This window comes from Chiloscyllium plagiosum, chromosome 16 (assembly GCF_004010195.1).
Source record: "Chiloscyllium plagiosum isolate BGI_BamShark_2017 chromosome 16, ASM401019v2, whole genome shotgun sequence".
Lineage (NCBI taxonomy): Eukaryota > Metazoa > Chordata > Chondrichthyes > Orectolobiformes > Hemiscylliidae > Chiloscyllium > Chiloscyllium plagiosum.
This window is the reverse complement of record NC_057725.1, coordinates 5,978,466-5,996,891: the sequence shown is the minus strand read 5'-3', so window position 1 is coordinate 5,996,891 and position 18,426 is coordinate 5,978,466. Positions and strand designations below refer to the sequence as shown.

At 40.3% G+C, this 18,426-nt stretch overlaps 2 protein-coding genes across 9 annotated transcripts in view; both read right to left on the bottom strand.

Moving 5' to 3' along the window:
* LOC122557625 (protein kinase C-binding protein NELL1-like) overlaps positions 1-9,778 on the bottom strand; it is a 954,605-nt gene extending 944,827 nt beyond the window's left edge. For 2 of the 5 annotated variants that reach the window (XM_043705391.1, XM_043705392.1), the window contains exons 1-3: positions 9,055-9,772; positions 7,479-7,607; positions 3,394-3,544 (exon numbers count right to left, since the gene is read on the bottom strand). In XM_043705391.1, coding sequence (XP_043561326.1) covers positions 3,394-3,544; positions 7,479-7,607; positions 9,055-9,121 — 347 coding nt within the window. In that variant the 5' untranslated portion in view covers positions 9,122-9,772. Of the gene's footprint in view, positions 1-3,393; positions 3,545-7,478; positions 7,608-9,054 lie in introns of all 5 variants that reach the window. The other 3 variants (XM_043705388.1, XM_043705389.1, XM_043705393.1) reach the window with 3 other exon arrangements.
* A 52-nt stretch (positions 9,779-9,830) lies between these two features.
* The window catches only part of slc6a5 (solute carrier family 6 member 5), an 84,390-nt gene continuing 75,794 nt past the window's right edge, over positions 9,831-18,426 (bottom strand). For all 4 annotated transcript variants that reach the window (XM_043705396.1, XM_043705394.1, XM_043705395.1 and 1 more), the window contains exons 14-16: positions 15,437-15,537; positions 12,008-12,175; positions 9,831-11,909 (exon numbers count right to left, since the gene is read on the bottom strand). In XM_043705396.1, the coding sequence (XP_043561331.1) occupies positions 11,754-11,909; positions 12,008-12,175; positions 15,437-15,537 (425 nt within the window). In that variant the 3' untranslated portion in view covers positions 9,831-11,753. The remainder of the gene's footprint in view (positions 11,910-12,007; positions 12,176-15,436; positions 15,538-18,426) is intronic.

The window sequence follows — 18,426 nt, the reverse complement described above, 5'->3', positions numbered from 1 at the left end:
AAGCTGTTATGAACTACAAATATTTGGGGAATGACGTCTACAAGTTAATAGTGGATGACAGTGTGGGGAAACAGCTGTAAAACATCAACTCACGTTTTAATCTGAACTGAAAAACAACTGAGCTTACCTATATTCAGCAATCAAAAATATTGGCATCATTAGATTGTCGACAAATCTCCAACTACATTCTCAATTTCTACAGTTCAGGGTTGTGCGGCAATGAATACACCATAGAAATGGAGGAGGAAAAGTAGGCCATTCAGCCCTCAAGCCTGCTCCACCATTCAAGACCATGGCTGATCAGCTCTCTCAATGTCATACTGTCATGCTATCCCAAGATCCCTTGTTGTCATTCGTAACAAGAAAGCTATCGATCTCTGTCTTGAACATTCTCAATAACTGAGCTTATGCAGCCTCTGGAGTAGAAGATGCCAAAAATTCTCCATCCACTGAGCAAATAAATTCCTCCACATCTCAGTCCTAAATGGCTTGTCCTTTATTCTGAGTGTACAGGTCCAGTTTCCTCAGTAGTTCCTTGTAGGACAGTTTCACCATCCCAGGATTCAGTTTTAACAGTCAAAACTCCTGGGATGTGGATTTCAGAACGAGTAAACACTGCCTGAAACTTACAATCACTGACACATAAGACATTATTTTATTATTTCATAAAATAGTCATCAGTATCATCTCTGCAGATTTCTGACGACGTGTCCTCAACATATTATGGCAAGCAGTTCTTTCATTAGGTAAGGGCGCCAAAACGGCATACAATATTCCAGTTATAAACCGGAACCCATCCAAACCTGACAGGATAAAGATGTTCCCATTGAGCAGAAACCCCAGAACCAGGGCTCACAGTTTAAAGGATGTGATGTAGGCCATTTAGAACTGACATGAGGGAACATTTCTTCACCCAGAGAGTGGTGAGATGCTCTGTGGAATTCTCTGCCACAGAAAATAGTGGAGGCCAAAATAATGAATGTTTACAAGAAGCAGTTAAATATGGCTCTTTGGGCTGAAGGGATCAAAGGGTCTGGGGAGAAAGCAGGAACAGGGTATTGAGGTGGATGATCAGCTATGATCACATTGAATGAAGGGCCAAATGGCCAATTCCTGCTACTATTTTCTATGCTTCTATATGGTGCAGTCTCGTCCTAATAAAACTGAAGAAAAACCTCTTCACTCTACACAAATCCTCTTGCGATAAAGACAACACACCTTTTGACTTCTGAATTGCTTGCTGCACCTGTATCACCTTTCAGTGATTAAAATAAAACACTAGGTCCCTTCTGATATCAACATTTTCCAATGTTTTAACAGGCAAAACTCCTAGGATGTGGATTTCAGAACGAGTAAATACTGCCTGAAACTTACAGTCACTGACACATTAAGAGATTATTTTATTAATACATGAAATAGTCATCAGTATAATCACTGCAGATTTCTGATGACGTGACCCCAACATATTATAATTCAGAATGATCAAACAGAATTCAAGCATGAACAGTGAATTCTGCCAGCCTTCTTTAAGAGTAGGAGAATTGTTTATTTCTTTTCTGCAGAATGCTGATCATTTGCGGTTCCAAAATAGACTGCAACAATTACATCGACCTTGCTATAACAAATAATGACAATTACTATTCATCACTTGGCATTAATTAATGACTGTAAAACAATCCATTGTCCTACAAGTCTGGACACAACTATGCAGCAAGCTTAGGCATTTCTACATTGTTAGAATAAAATCAAAGACAGTTTGTGTACACAACACAGTCAGAGCCATACAAGGGTTTGAGTTATAAGGAGAGGCTGAGACTTTTTTCAACACTGTCCAACATCAGTGAACATCAGAGAACTAGGGGAATTCACATTTTACTGAGTGCAGGAAGTGGAGATCAACAAAAAAAAAGAAAAACAAGCATGTCCTAACCACTTTTTCTTGGGCTCAAAACACTGACAGGGCAAAAGTGAGGACTGCAGATGCTGGGGATTAGAGGAATCCTGATGAAGGGCTCTTGCCCAAAACCTCGATTTTCCTGCTCCTTGGATGCTGCCTGACCTGCTGTGCTTTTCTAATCTTGACTCCAAACACCGACAGTACATTGCTTGAAAATGTTTAAAAAAGGAGAGCATCACCTGGAAATATTGTTGATCACACAGTGTGTAAGTTGAAATGCCTTACCCAGTACATTTCCCTTCATTTGCAATCTATGTCTCAAATCAGTGATCCACCTTCTGTAGTTGCATTGCTAAGATTGGCTGCTCCGTTTGGTTAGCAGAATTGAAACATAATTCTATTTAGATCAACCTTGGCTCAGTGATGGTTATCTCACCTGTCAGTCTGAGGAAACCCGAGTCAGACTGATGTTACAATGCAGAACTGAGGAGTTGTAACAGTATCACCAATACTATCCTTTGGATAAAGGATTAAACCGAGGTGCTGTCTTCTCCCCTGCATTGACAGTAAAGCTTCCACACCAAAATTTCAAATAGTAATAGGGTATCTCGACGAATAATTACCTCTCAATCAATGTGACTATCATTTGATCATTTATCAGAATGTTCTTTGTGGGAGTTTGCTATACAAATTAGCAGCCAATTTCCTACATTACAACAGTCATTGCACTTCAAAAGTAATCAATTGGCTGTAAAATGCTTTGGGATAAGTGGTGCTTGATTTCGAAGCTCCTTGGATGCTGCCTGAACTGCTGTGCTCTTCCAGCACCACTAATCCAGAATCTGATTTCCAGCATCTGCAGTCATTGTTTTTACCCTGTAAAATGCTTTGGTATGCCCGGTGGTTGGGACAGCACTACAGGAATAAAAGACTTCTGTCTTTCTTACTCTGCAAGCTTCTGTTGTCTGGAGAAAAAGACTATGTTTCGGCAGTGTAACTGTGGGGACAGGAATGTCACTAACCCTCAACCAAACTACCGAAATATAGATTGTAAAAGTACCCTTTAGCACTGTAGCTAAAGTAGTAAGCATCAAATGAACAGGGAGAGACACATCAGCAACCAATACTCAAGATTAAGGTGAGAATAGTAAATGGATAGAGCAATATCTGCACACTTTATGGTAACGTATGCAACCTTCATTATCTACTATCTTGTAATCCTCTGAAAAACAAGCTGTTATTTTGCACTTGACACATACAGGATGGTACAAAATCAATCCAGTGAGTGACAGTATTGCATCCAAGGTTGACTCCATCAAAGCCACAGCTAACAAATCATATTGGGTCTTAAACCATGGAAATGTTTCCAATGGCCCATTTTCACCCAAAATTTGCACAGTTTGAAGAATATCATATAATGTTAACCAACAGTTTGCAGGCTTGCTTCTTAACATTATCATTCATATATTCATAGGGTGTGCTGTACATTACTCTACCTGAGATCAGACTCATGGATGGACAGGATGACCCCAGACGTCAAAATGTTTTGTTGGACCGTGGCTACAATTGTGAACTCGCTTTTATTTCTAAGCAGCTGGATCACTTTCTCTGCAACGTGTGGAGCCGCCTGTATTTGTCTCTCCACATCTGAAGGGAAACAAGTACAATCAATCAGTCACAACACAAGCCATACGACACAATCATCCAATACTATTCCCCTACCATCCCCCACTGCTGATCTCCTCAAAAGGCCCAGAATAAAGCTCTCTCGTTATTTACTTTCCAACATTTGGAAATAATTAACGTGTATCTGTTCAGCAACCACATCTCCATATGCATTTATGAATATATTGTGAGTAGCTCAACAACATTGAATAATAAAGCTCAAAGGCTTTTGCATAAATCTATAAAATAGGTACATAGAATGAGATGAATTGATGAATCAATTCTTGTATGACATTCAGATCACAATACACAATGGAGGGATATTTACATACTTATGCAGGACATTCAGTCCTCATCTGTTATGAAAGTGTGTAAAATTATTCACCAATAGTTCCAAGTGATTTTTTTTTATTATTGGCAGTGTGCAGTCAATTTTCAATTTTGAAATCAGGAATTCCTTTGTCAAACTTTGCAGCTGGTTTGTTTAAAGATGGCGCGCCAGTTTCTCATTTGTATCAACGCAGAGCTATGTCTGGAAAATTTAGATTTATTGACTGTTTACTGAATTGTCGATGCAAGTTGATGAACGAGAAAAAGGCTGAACTGAAATCCCTTGAAGCAGGAGAGTCTTTTGCTGCATACTGCCAATTGTGTTTTAGATATTCAGCACCTGGGAACAGGAATGTTATAAGTGCATTTTCTCTGTTTCATGCTTGCTATGTCTCACTTCAACATGAATTCAACAAAGAAGACGGCAAAGAACCAGCCTTTCAAATGAAGGATGGCTCTCTCATGACATCTGCTCAATCACTTTTAACATCTGCTGCTAATAATAACTCCAATCTTGATTAGTGATTGTCTGTTCAGATAAATTAAGGAAGGGATTCACAATCCAGCCTTCAGATTTTGTGTGTTAATTATAAGCCTGCTAGCCTATCTAGGATGAAATTCATCATTGAAAATTATTCTGTGATGATTGTATCAAAGGTGGTGAGTTCTCAGTGTCCTGTCTCTAGTCCCTGGGAAGTTCAACCAGTTTAGAACAGTGAGAGCATCAGGCTCAAAGAGTATATATTTTTCTCTAAGATGTAATGAGGGCAAATGACAGAGACCCCTCCCAGTGTTGCTTGGACAATTAAAAGAGTTCTGGGTGTTCATGAATTTAAACATTGCACACATTTATATGTAAAACTTGAAAACATCAGTCTTTTGGGCCTAAGCAAAATTTGGGCCTAAGACAAATATAAGGATAAGTAAATATTTTGAGTAGTTATATTGAATTAACCCTTCATAATTAACCCTTAGAATGAAAGCCAAAAAGCACAATTATGGGAGATTATTGCAACGGAATGATGATTCTTCACATGCCAGCAGAAATTTTCATGAGTGAAAGCTCGATTTCAAAACTTAGGCATTAATGCAATCACACAACTTTGTTTAGACTCCATTTATCATTATCCAAATACAGGAATTAGGGGCAGAATGAGGCAATTCAGCACCTTGGGTCTCTTCCATCGTTCAGTGAGGCTGTGGCTAATCTGATTTTAACCTTCAATCCTTCTTTTCCGCTGAATAACCTTCCAATCCCTTACTTATGAAGAATCTATTTCCAGCTTACAAATATTCAGGGATTCTACTTCCAATCGCTTTTTGAGGAAGAGATTTACAAAGACACATGACCCTCTGTAAAAAAAAATCTTCATCCCTGTTATAAAATGGGCACCCCCGATTTTTAAACAGTGACCACTAGTTTCTAGATTTTCCCATAAGCGGAAACATCCTTTGCACATCCACCATGTCAAGACCAAGGTTTGGTTAGCTCAGCTGGCTGGACAGCTGGTTTACAATACAAATTGATGCCGACAGTGTGGATGCAATTCCTGCACTGACTGAGGTTACCATGAAGGACTCTCCTTCTCAACCTCTCCCTGAGGCAGGGTGACCCTCAGGTTCCACCATCACCATTCATCTCTCTCTCTCTCTCTCTCTCTCTCTCTCTGTCTCTAACAGCAGCCCTCTAGTCTAATACAGCTATGGTGACTTCACCTTTACGTCATAACCCTTTAGGATCTTATGTGTTTTGTCCGCTTGTGTATAAAATGTTCTGCCTCCTATCCCCTTGGACTCTCAGCAGGGTTCAGCAATCAAGTTAAATCAGTTGCTGCACCCACATGAAATGTACATTATTTTTGGAAAGCTTACAGGTTAGATTACAGCAGTCTGCCAGGCAGGGAAAGTAAAATCCATCCAGTTTCTGTGCAATGTCATTTTGACAAATCAGATTTTGACCTATTTTACATATGATGCAATGTCAAAAGCCATGGTACAAGGTGACCCAAATGCACTGCCTCAATCTCAATTTTACCAGATCCTCTGTGGATTTGAAAAGAGCATGAAAACAGAGCAACTGAAATGTGGTCTCACTTCCCTCAGTTACTGGAGGATCCGGACATTAAATCCATCAATTCATTACTAACCACAAGAAGGAAAGCACAAGGTGAAAAGTCCAACAGCCTCAGCATCTCCCTTACTCTTTACTTAATAAAATTAGATAAATGTGAGGTGCTGCATTTTGGAAAGGCAAATCAGAGCTAAACTTATATACTTCACGGTATAGCCCCTGGGAATGATGCTGAACAAACAGGCCTTGGAGTGCAGGTTCATTGTTCCTCGAAGATGGAGTCACAATTAGACAGGATAGTGAAGAAGGCATTTGGTATACTTGCCCTTATTGGTCAGTGCATTGAGTATAGGGTTTGGAGGTGATGTTGTGGGTGTATAGGACATTGGTTAGGCTACTTTTGGAAGGGCTTTTGCCCGAAACGTCGATTTCAAAGCTCCTTGGATGTTGCCTGAACTGCTGTGCTCTTCCAGCACCTCTAATCCAGAATCTGGTTTCCAGCATCTGCAGTCATTGTTTTTACTTTTGGAATATTGCATTCATTTCTGGTTTCCTTGTTATAGGAAGGATGTTGTTAAACTTGAAAAGGTACAGTAAAGATTTACAAGGATGTTGCCGAGGCTGGTGGGTTTGAGCTATAAGAAGAGTTTGAAAAGACTGGGGCTACTTTACCTGGAACATCAGAGGTTGAAGGGTGACCTTATAGAGGTTTATAAAATCATGAGGGGCATGGATAGGGCGGATTGCCAAAATCTTTTTCCCAGTATAGGGGAATCCAGAACTAGAGGACATAGGTTTATGGTGAGAGAAGAAAGATTTAAAAGTGACTTAAGGGGCAACTTTTTCCACACAGAGGATGGGGCATGTATGGAATGAGCTGCCAGAACAAGTGGTCGAGGCTGATAAAAGTACTGCATTTAAAAGGCATCTGAATGGGTATATGAATAGGAAAGGTTTGGAAGGATATAGGCCAAATGCAGGCAAATAGGACTAGATTTATTTAGGATATCTGGTCATGTTCGAATGAAAGATTTATTTCTGTGCTGTACATTTCTATGACTTAAAATCATATATATGCATACTGGCAACCCTTTACTGTTTAGCACAATAGTGATTTTTGTTTAATATCTGTGTGCCTTTTGCTTACTTCAGCAAAACATCGTAAAACTTATCAATAAAATATGATAAATTTGACGGCATTCATCAAAGAGGTTCCATCTGTGACCACAATGATGATTTGAAGGCTAGTGCCTTGAATCCCCCTCTGTTTCTGAACTTGGAATCTGTGTGTGTGTGTGTCTCGTTTAACCAATCCACTTTACACGTGTCCTGTTTTCTCTTTAACTTTTCACTGAAAGCACAACTTAGCTGAAACGTTTCTCAGTGCTGACGGGGAGAAACAGAGATGGGGGATGTGATGGGGGTGGGGGGGATGCTGTGCGAGCCTAGCTATATGGATGGTGGGAAAAGGCTAAAGAGGTGAAGGAAAATGATTGATTTAGTTGTCCTATTTACCTTGAAACAAATACGCCCTGCTGTTATTATATAATCCTGGTACCTGAGCAACTCCCGTTCTTGCATTATCTAGCTCCAGTTCTGTGGTGACATCTATTTGCAAGTCAGGGTCCATTCCAAACCCTAAGACTACAAAAACAAAACAGGATTAGCAACAGGGCAGCTGCACTGTGCAAAGTTTAAAGAAATCATTTTTTTCTCTCTCTCGCTCATTAAAGACTGATTCTCTAATTGTTTTGAAGAAGGGTCACTGAACCCGAAAGGTTAACTCTGCTTTCTCTGCACGCATGCTGCCAGACCTACTGAGTTTCTCCAGCAATTTCTGACTGTTTCCAATTTTCTAACAGAATCAGCGTGGGATGTTGACGTACAGCAGAGTCGACTTCACAGTAAAACTTTCCTTCTCTCCCCACAGATGCTACCAGGTCTGCTGAGTTTCTCCAGCAATTTCTGTTTTAGTTTCTGCATTTGTCAGATTTCAGGCTGTAGCCTCATCCAATCAGCTCAAATCACTTTCTTGTTTGCTTGTTGTTAATTCATGAATTGCTGGTGCAGCTTTCAAAACCCTTCAAATGGAGTTTAATATAAACTCGATGTGAAATATTTTTACAACCCCAACATCTCCCGTTCAAACCAGGCGCAGATGGAATCGCAGTCTGCCTCTGTTAGGAAGTAGAGACAGAAATGGTTAACAGACTCTCTCCATCCCCCCCACACCTCCCACCTCTGTCACTCACTCACAAACACAGACGGACACACATACACACCTGACCCAGGTCAGTCCTGGATTATCACCTTGGAGAGTGAAGTATTGTACCTAATGCTAGCCCCTGGTTTATTTACTTCTCAATATCAGAGCGATTCGAGACACCTCGCATTCTAATGAATGAATGGTTGGATTTCACGCTTTACACAGCCAGGGCAGCAGGTTCACAACCCGGTGTCACTACAAATTCCCGTGAAGTTTATTTTAATTTTTATTAAAAAAAAATACAGAATTAAGTGAGCAAGGCTTGACATTCCCAGCCCAGCTGAGCACCAAGTGGACTCCAATCAGAACAGACAGGACAGTTTCTGAACTTTAATTTCACTGACTATAATTAACCTGAGCAGTGACGGGGACTCTATATATTGCAACAGAGAAACGGTATGTTCAGGATAACGAACGTGCGCATTCTCAACCCGCACAGCTAACATTAAGACGCTGGAAATAATAAGGGTCTGGGGAGAACAGGAAAAGCCGAGCGGAGCCCCGTCTTTAACGGGCTGCCTGTACTCAGACAATCACAGAGAATCAAGTCAAGCCCCATTAGACTGACTCCCCATAAGGTCAATCAACTCCACGGGAGAAGGGAAGGGCTTGGGAGGGGAATAAACTCGCCTTTGATTTGAAATCAACACGCTTCGGAGGAGCAGTAGAGGGGAGGGGGTCTGTTCAGCTTACCTCGAAAACTGCAGCCCAACACTGTTCCCCAAACACAACAACTTCCTAGCAATAGACAAGAAAGGCAAAGAAGGTAAAATAAAAGGGCCGCGGTTTCTTCAGAAGGGCGCAATGGTGCCAGTAAAACCTTACCTGGTTTTGCAGAGATCATGAAAGCTAAAATCATCGCAATTAAATCCATTTGCTTCTGCTGCAACATTTCCTCGTCCTCGGGTGTTTTATTTGCCGTCTGTCTGTCTGTGTGTGTGTGTGTGTGTGTTTTTGCCTTTGCTGGATGTTTGTAAATATCAATGCACTGTTAGCCACCGCACGAAGCTGCTCCCTCACTTTACTTGTCTGAACTTAGCCAGTGCAGCTCTCTGTGTGTTGTGTGTGTGTGTGTCTGCCACTTGACCAGCTCCTAAAAACGCCTGATGTCCCTCCGAGGAGCAGTCCACCCTCGATGGGAGGGGGGATGGGGGCGGTGGTGGTGTGGAGGGTGTCGAAATCTAGCGCACACCCACCGACATTGACCAGGGACAAACCCCCTCTCTCCCTCCCCTTCCTTCTCTTCCAGAGGAGCTCTGCCTAAGCTGATGCTACAGCTTCGGTGTTGTCTTCACCGTGGACAGTTCTCCCTCTCTCTCTCCCTCCCCACGCCTCTTTTCCAGATTTATATTGCCAACCGCGCGGCCGGTCACCGAACCAAGTCGAGAAATTTCACTGTAAATTGGATTCAGTTCATTCTTATCCTGCAACATCCACACTCCCCGCACGTTCAAACCCAGCCTCTCCTTCAAGAAAATATGCCAGCGGATCGAACCCATCAAGGGTGTGGAGGGAGGAACAGAAGCACTGGGTATATAGTCCCAAGTCCCACTGAATTGCAGCCACTCAGAATAAACACACCGCTTCCGCACTGAAAGCACACATGTGACATTTAAAACGTTGACATTTATTTCGTATTTTTTCAAGTTACATTATAGGATAATCTCTAATTTGGACATCATAGAGGCAAATATATAATGCATTAAATCGTGTTTATACAGATAAATACAAAATCTGAGGTAGGGCCTCAAGAATGATGATCTATTAAATGAATCGTGCACATTACGTACGCAGGATAGCTATCAAGCATAGGGAATGAGACACTTACATTAACTTAGATGTATACTTGTAAATGTGTGAGATCAGTCAATGATTCTGATGGCCTGATTTGAGGCACATATCTGTATCCATAGGCAGCAGTACCCCATATAGAATGCACATAAATATACATGACATTACGTAAGTAATTAGGAATTAACCTATACGGAGATAGGTCCACTTAAAGTGCCTGAGGACACCACACATGTCACATACAAATGACTTACTACATATGGCAAAGTATAGGTCACACTATTTACGTTTCATCAAATACAACTTTTATTTCTGACGCTGGGACACATCAATAAGGCCAATGGTCAACCTGATGTGTGGAAAGACAATGTGTAAACTTAATAAGAAAAATGTGCTTCAGCAGCTTTCGGCTTCGCTCAGCTTTCGGACACAACCCGTCTTTGGTACCCACTGCCTGAAGATGGCTTATAGGATAACAAGACTGAGAAAAAGTATTGCAATTAACATTAAGGTGCAAAATGACCAATACATGTTCTCTCTATATTTATATATTAATACATGATCAATAACAGAATGCACTCAAAACATAATTGATGTTTGGTCAGCAAATATTGGGGAACACATCAATAAATGGATTTCGATGGATTTGAACACTGAAATAGGTCTATACACTAGGTGGAAATTAATGAAATCATATGACGAAGATTAATCATACTCAGAAAATAAGCAAAATTATGAAGGTAAATTTTACCTGAGACCCTCTTAACACGAAGATAGACAGACAGAAATATTGACAGAAAATCCCCGGAAGACAACTACTGTAAATTTCAGACTAAATTGTTTTAAGGAAGTTTTTTGGTTAAAACTACACTATGCTCACCATCTCTACGTTTTTCATAAGATACTTAGAGGGACGTGACACCACTACTACGCACTATATGAACACAGCTCACTTTTTTTTTAAAGCATGAACAACTAGAGGTTACATCATAGTATGAAGAAAATACAGTCTGGCCAATTATTGGGAGCAGTAACAGTTAACATTGTCCTGGTGTTGCAGAGGTTGGAGTGGACGTATTAACCCCAGCCTCTATTGGAAAAAAAAGTTAAACATCAAGAGACTGTACAATGCATTACTTTTACAAGTTCTTCCAGTATTTGGCGACATAATGAGTAGAATTGCACAACGACTTTTTTTTCAGCTGCAGATAAAGTAAATAAGGAAACTAGAATGTATAGATTGAGATAACTAGTAGGCACAAATCACAGGACAGATTCTGTAGGCAAAACATATGTTATGTGAATGAGAGGAAAGGGTTATGAGTAAAATGGGCGGGAAAAATTGGAGAAGATAGGATTAAGGAAACAGGCTGAAGTGAGTGGCAAATGAAAGCCAGTACAAAGAGATAACAAGAGTCAAGGAATTCTGGATTAGAATCATGTACTAAAAGCAAGAGAGGTGGACAATGAGGGAGAGTGAGTAAAAAAATGAAGGGAATAAATAGAAAACAAAGAATGTGGAAGGTCAAGAGGGAAATGCAAGTGGAGCATGAAAACTGAAGAGAAAAGGAATAGACTGTGCAGAGAGGAAATGCGAGTAGGAAAAATAAATAGAATTATTTTCAAAGTGATGATATAATACTTTGAATGGACAGGTGTACTAAAAAACAGGTGAAATATCCAAATAATAAAGTATGTTAAGTCCATATATCTATGTAGAGGGATAGTGAATACTAGAACTGTGGTCCTAATTCCATGTCTTTGGGCGGCAGTTTGAGTCCGAGGGAAGAGGTCCCAAGGGGATCCATCATAGTCTTGTAGCGTTCTGCACGGTGCTGAGTGAGGAAGGGACCCCAGTCAGGTTGAGGGCTGCACACCAGCTTAAGCCTCTGTAAATGTAAAACACAATTTCAGAACTAAAAACAAAACATTCAAATAATGTTCATCACAACACAAACATTCAAGATGCAGATGCAAAACATTATACCTCTATAAAGGAACCAGGGGCCAAATGCATCTTAATCACGAACATGATAGGGATCCATATGACAGAACAGGCCAGCATTAACCATCCCATCACCATCGACCAAGCTGGGTATTTGTAATTTTCATATGTCATGGGTTCCCACTGGTAAAAGCTGAAGCAAAGGATGAACTAGAAAATGAAAGAAATACAGATAGGTTTATGATTCAGAAAATGAACTCTTCATCAACTGTACAAGTTGTTTTAATTACTAACCTTTTAAAGCTCTAATCCAACAAATGTATAGGTAAAATGAACTCCAGGCTATAAACATGCTAGCATATAAATGAAACTGGGACAAGACCAGTAAATCCTTCAATGCTCAATCCTTCACAAGACATATGGAACTTCTTATGTTAATGTCATAGTATCCCTACAGTGTGGAAGCAGGCCATTTGGCTCAACAAGTCCACACTGACTCTCCAAAGAGCATCTCACCCCCACATATATTTCACGCAATGTATGTAATGCATTTACTCATCACCTATTCAATTTGCACTGATCAATAAATTATTTATTTAGCTCCTTTAAGTCCACTCCAAAAGACTTCACTGTCAACTAAGTATTCTGACCCAGTGTAATAAAAACAAATACAGTAGCAAATTGCTTACAGCAAACTCCCAACAGTAACAATGAGATAAATGATCAGATAAACTATTTCACTGATGCTACTGAGAGAAAATATCAGGATTATATTCTTTATCTTCTCTGATTGGTACAGTAGGAATCCATTATGACCACCAGAGAGCAGGCAAGAATCCTGAAAGGTGATGACTCTAATAGCGCAAGACATCCTCAGTACTCCACTCCACTGTTAAAGCAGTCACAACTGAGTGCCACTTAATGATTTTTTGTAAATTACTCCTTTTAAAGCTCTAATGAGTATTTTAAATGCTAAAGGTGCCCCAACATGAGTAGCTGTCCTGATAAGACCATAAGACCATAAGACATAGGAGTGGAAGTAAGGCCATTCAGCCCATCGAGTCCACTCCGCCATTTAATCATGGCAGATGGGCATTTCAACTCCACTTACCAGCATTCTCCCTGTAGCCCTTATTCCTTGTGACATCAAGAATTTCTCAATCTCTGCTTTGAAGCCATTTAGCGTCCCGGCCTCCACTGCACTCGCGGCAATGAATTCCACAGGCCCACCACTCTCTGGCTGAAGAAATGTCTCCGCATTTCTGTTCTGAATTTACCCCCTCTAATCCTAAGGCTGTGCCCACGGGTCCTGGTCTCCTCGCCTAACGGAAACAATTTCTTAGCGTCCACCCTTTCCAAGCCATGATATCAGGCTATTCATTAAAACATCTTGAAAATAGACTGATTACCGATGCAGACTGAGTGTTCCAATGGCGAAACTAATCTCTCATGGTGTAGATTACATGAAATAGCTGTTGTCTTAGGTTTGTCAAAAAAGAATTGTAATGCAATTTCAGAGTTTGTTATGTCTCAAAGCAGTTCGGGTTTGCTTTGACTCATAACGTGGAAATCCCGGTGTTGGACAAAATTAAAAATGACACAACACCAGTCTGGACTATAACCTGGTGTTGTGTAATTCTTAGCTTTGGTTCATGACATAGTTGAATGATTCTTTATTCTTTTTTATGATAATGTGACTTTAAGGTTCAATATACACAAGGTGTTTTGTCAATATAGGCATTAAACATGAGCAGTATTGCTCTACAAGAATGTAACACTTTTACAATGATTACTTGGAGAAATGTATTAGCTTTAATGTAGAAAAATATTCCAAAATACTTCACAAAAGCACAGTCAGCCAAAAAAAGCTGACATCACTCTGTCTCTCTCTGTCTTCTTATAAGTCAAGCCTTAAAATAAAGCTTTTTGCTCAGATATTTTGTGGCCTTTATAAATGTCTATTTCGCTGGCTCATTGCTGCTGGTTGGATGAGTTTCTTTTCTATATTAAAACCATTATCTTAATGTAAATTATTATTGAAAAACTGGTAAATCCTTGTAAACTGAATGGATGACAGATAGGGAAGATGACAAATAGCAAATAGTGACAGCTAAAGATGAATGTTCCTGTATCAGATTGCTACTTAAACCATTGCCAAAGTATGGGCCAATATCCTATCAATAAGTGCAGCATAATTGGGAGGAACAGGTAACTTTTAAACCATATTTTAATCCACATGAGCTACCCTTACATTATGTTTGAGTCTGCCACAGATTAGTTCATAAAAACATGCTGCTAGAATTAGTCAACAGCTCCATGATGGCAGTGTGTGCTGTGAGGAGGATGCTAAAAGGCTGCAAGGTGATTTGGAAGGCTGGCTGAGTGGACAAATGAAATATAATTTGGATAAATGTTAGATTATCCACTCTGGTTGCAAAATTAGGAAGGCAGATTATTATCGGAATGGTGACAGTTTAAGAAACGGTGAGATACAATAAGACTTGGGTGTCATGTTAGAACAGTCACTGAAGGTTGGCATGCAGCTGCAGCAGGCAGTGAGGAAAGCCAATGGCATGCTGGCCTTTACAGTGAGAGGATTTGAGCATCAGAGTAAGGATGTCTTGCTGCAGTTATACAGGGCCTTGATGGGGCCACACCTGCAGTACTGTATGCAGTTTTGGTCTCCTAGTCTGAGGAAGGACGTTCTTGCTATTGAGCGATTCCAGTGAAGTTTCACCAAACTAATTCCCGGAATGGCAGGACTGACATATGAGGAAAGCCTGGGCTTGTACTCACTGGAATTTAGAAGAATGGGGGTGAGGGGTGTGGTCTCAAAGAAACATTTAAAATCCTGATGGGACCGGACAGGCTAGATGCGGAAAGAATGTTCCCGATGTTGAGGAAGTCCAGAACTAGGGCTCAGAAGCTAAGAATAAGGGATAAGTCATTCAGGACTGAGATGAGGAAGGACTTCTTCACTCAGAGAGTTGTGAACCTGTGAAATTCCCTCCTGCAGGAAGCTGTTGAGGCCAGTTCATTAGATACATTCAAGACAGAGCCCTTGTGGCTAAAGGGGTCAAGGGGTATGGAGAGAAAGCGGGAGTGAGATACTGAGATCGCATGACCAGCAATGATCATATTGAACGGTGGGGAGCAGCTTGAACAGCCAAATGGCCTACTCCTGCACCTATTTTCTATGTTGCTACATTTCTATGATAATGCCCGTACCAAGATCAAATAGTGCCAGTGAAGGCATGATGGGCCAAATAGTCTTTGTCTGCACTGTAATAATTCTCTGATTCTCTCTAAGATAAGATAGATAGGCCTTGGTCCTTTTGTCCAATAATTCCTACATAATTCCTTCTATGTGCTATATGTAACAATGGTGCAAGATAACAAGTTATTTCTCAGCTTGTAGTATTGACACCCGGTAATGAGGAACATGGTAGTATTAGAAAACATGATACATACTGTAAGAATTGTAGGAGTGACAAAGGCCCAACAAATTCTCCAAAAATAGCTCGGTTGGAATCCAATCATCATCTCGATATCTTCACAAAAACGTTTCAAGCCTGTTGGCACAGAAATACAATATTTACTAATGTTTGATTGGGCATTGGGATTGTGTGAGATGGGGGAAGAGGTGACAATGGTGATGAAGGTAATTACAATTATCACTTTTTCATGCATTCTGCCTCTCTGGACTGCTTTCTGCTTAGCCAGGGAATAATACAACTAATGAACTGCTTTAACAAAATAAAAATTGCCCACCTTAATGAATTTCAATAACATAGATGTACTGCAAACAGGGCAGCTACAATGCCACCACTTTGGACTGATGTGAAGCAGAAACATACTCAAGAAGGTGCAAAAGTTCTCTCTAACTGCAGTCAAAGCAGAGTGAGTCTCAGATTAGGTGTCAGGTACAACCAGTGCCACATTATTTCATCACTGTAGTTGCTGTTGTATTACACCAACCAGTGTAAAGAGAATATTTGTTTGTTTGTGTGGTCTTAAACCAAAAGGCAGGCAGTCTACATTGAAATGTCATTATAGACCTGACAAGACCATTTGTTCACTTATACTGCCAAATCATTTCAATGTGAATCAGCCAGTGTGTACATCTCTCCAACAGAATGGGGCAGTGTAACTCAATGCTGTCCCTTTTGGTTTAGCTTTAGGTAGCTATCACAGTGAACAGTATGAACACAGACCTGTGCCCTCTATAGGTACACAGTTGGATGTATTACATGTCTAAATTAGAGAATGGAGGCTGATGCTCCCTGGGTGATATTTCATCGAGTTTAATTCATAAGTGCAAAAAATACTTATAATCCATGTGTGTTTCAGTGGCAAGCTCTGTCTGCAGGAGAACTTAACCCATTGGTGACCAATAACTATTAATTAAACACTAGCTTTATAAGAAAGTTTCTTATACATTCAGTGATATGGCTATTGCATTGTTTGTACAGTGTTAAGACACTTAATTTAGCAATTAGGGCTGCAAATATGACTTCCTTTCTCTTCATCTTTCAAAAGCCTGTTCTTGATTAAGTTCCAAATCTGTACATATTTCATTACCTTCTGAAGAGTTGTTCTGAGCACAAATGCTTTTATAGTTCACCATTATCAATATCTTAGCAGACGCTTTCATAGTGATAGTGGTCTTGCTGAAAATGCAGCAATACTGAGAGGGATATCTAGATTGCTAAATGCCTTTTTAGTTTGGTACAGTGAAATGTCTGTATTATAGGGTGAAGTAATTATAGATTGTAAAATCCCATTTACATATCTAAACCTTGGTCGCAAATGTCAGGTTGGTATATTTTTCCCGGTGAATGCATCAGTCCAGTTTTTGCGGTTGAGGAGATGTTTGCAGAAAGAGCACCACCTTGTGGTGAATTCCAACTTTGACTAAACAGATGTATCTCCACCGGAGCTAATGGGACTGATTCTGAGGCACTGCATGTAATGGGCTCCCAATCCAATACTGTTCATTTAATCCCATTGCCCAAGGTTAATTTCCAGCTCATTGTCAGCTAATGTAACTAAAACTTATTGGTGATAGCTTAATTTCTCATGCACAAGACCCTATCCACTGTCACCTAACACCGGTGAATGATGTGGGCCAAGATGTATGATTCTTCTTTGAAGCCACACCCATAATGAATGCCCTCTTCACCTCCCCCACAAACAATCCAACCTTTTTAATTAGCCTCAGAGAACCTCGGTCTAATGAAAGGTCAAAGTCATGGCTCAATTTATGGGAATGATAATGCCATTTTAACCAGGGGCTATCTCCATTCTGTGCACAAATGGTGGGATCAGGCAGGGTCCTCAGGCTACTCAATGAGTTTAGATCTAAAGGGCCAGCTGATTCAGGCTCCACAAGACTACTTGGGGCCATTCCCTCCTCCAAGCTTCTCTCTTCACCCTAGTTATTTCTTAATTCCAACTTTTCAACTATTAGATCCAATAGCACCACCACACCCCATGCCCCCAACTCCAGCAAACCCTCCCAAACTCCTCCTCCTACATTCATCAATCATCTTATGGAAGTCATTTTTCCAGCTGTGGCCTTCATCTTCCAGTAATTCTGGATTCCAGCAACTTAGTAGCTTTAAGCATCTCTCATTGTTGTAATACATTCATGTGGCTTAGGAGTTATCATATTTATCACCCATCAATGACCAGACATCCTCAAATTCCAACCCCAAACTAAAATCAAGGCAATGGTTACAGTACTAAACTTTTATATTCTTGCACTTTGTTTATTGGACAACATGTGGATATTTTTAAGAGCAATCCAACATGAAATATACAGGCATAATATTTGACTAAAATAGCTATTCTTTAATGCATTCATGGGATAACTGACAAGGCCAGCGTTTATTGTCCACCCCTAATTATCCAGAGGGCAATTAAGAGTCAACCATATTGCTGTTGGTCAGGAGTCACACAGAGGCCAGACCAGATACAGGTAGCTGTTTCTGTCCCTAAAGGGCTTCAGCAAACCAAATGGGGTTTTCCCCGACAACCAAATTCTTAATTGTCAAGCTTTATTTAATTTAAATTCCACCATGGCGGGATTCATAACCATATCTCCAGAGCAATATTTGGGTTTCTCGATTAACAATCCAGCGATAACACCATTAGGCCATTGCCTCCTACCTTTCATATTCTTTGACTGTTCCAAAGTATCTCACTGCCATTCAAATACTCTGGATGCATTGTTACGTTGACAATGATGTATACACCAAATTCCCATTCTCAGTAAATGAGGTATGGGATCGGTTAACCTATTTATTTCTGATGTTTTAATGAATGAACCATTTGACAGCAACAAGAACATATCTGCTTTTCTTCACATGCTACCAGGAAATGTTTGACATCCATCTACAAGCATGTCTTCAATTTAATATCCCAGTTTATAACATAATCTTTTCTTCATTCGCAGCCTA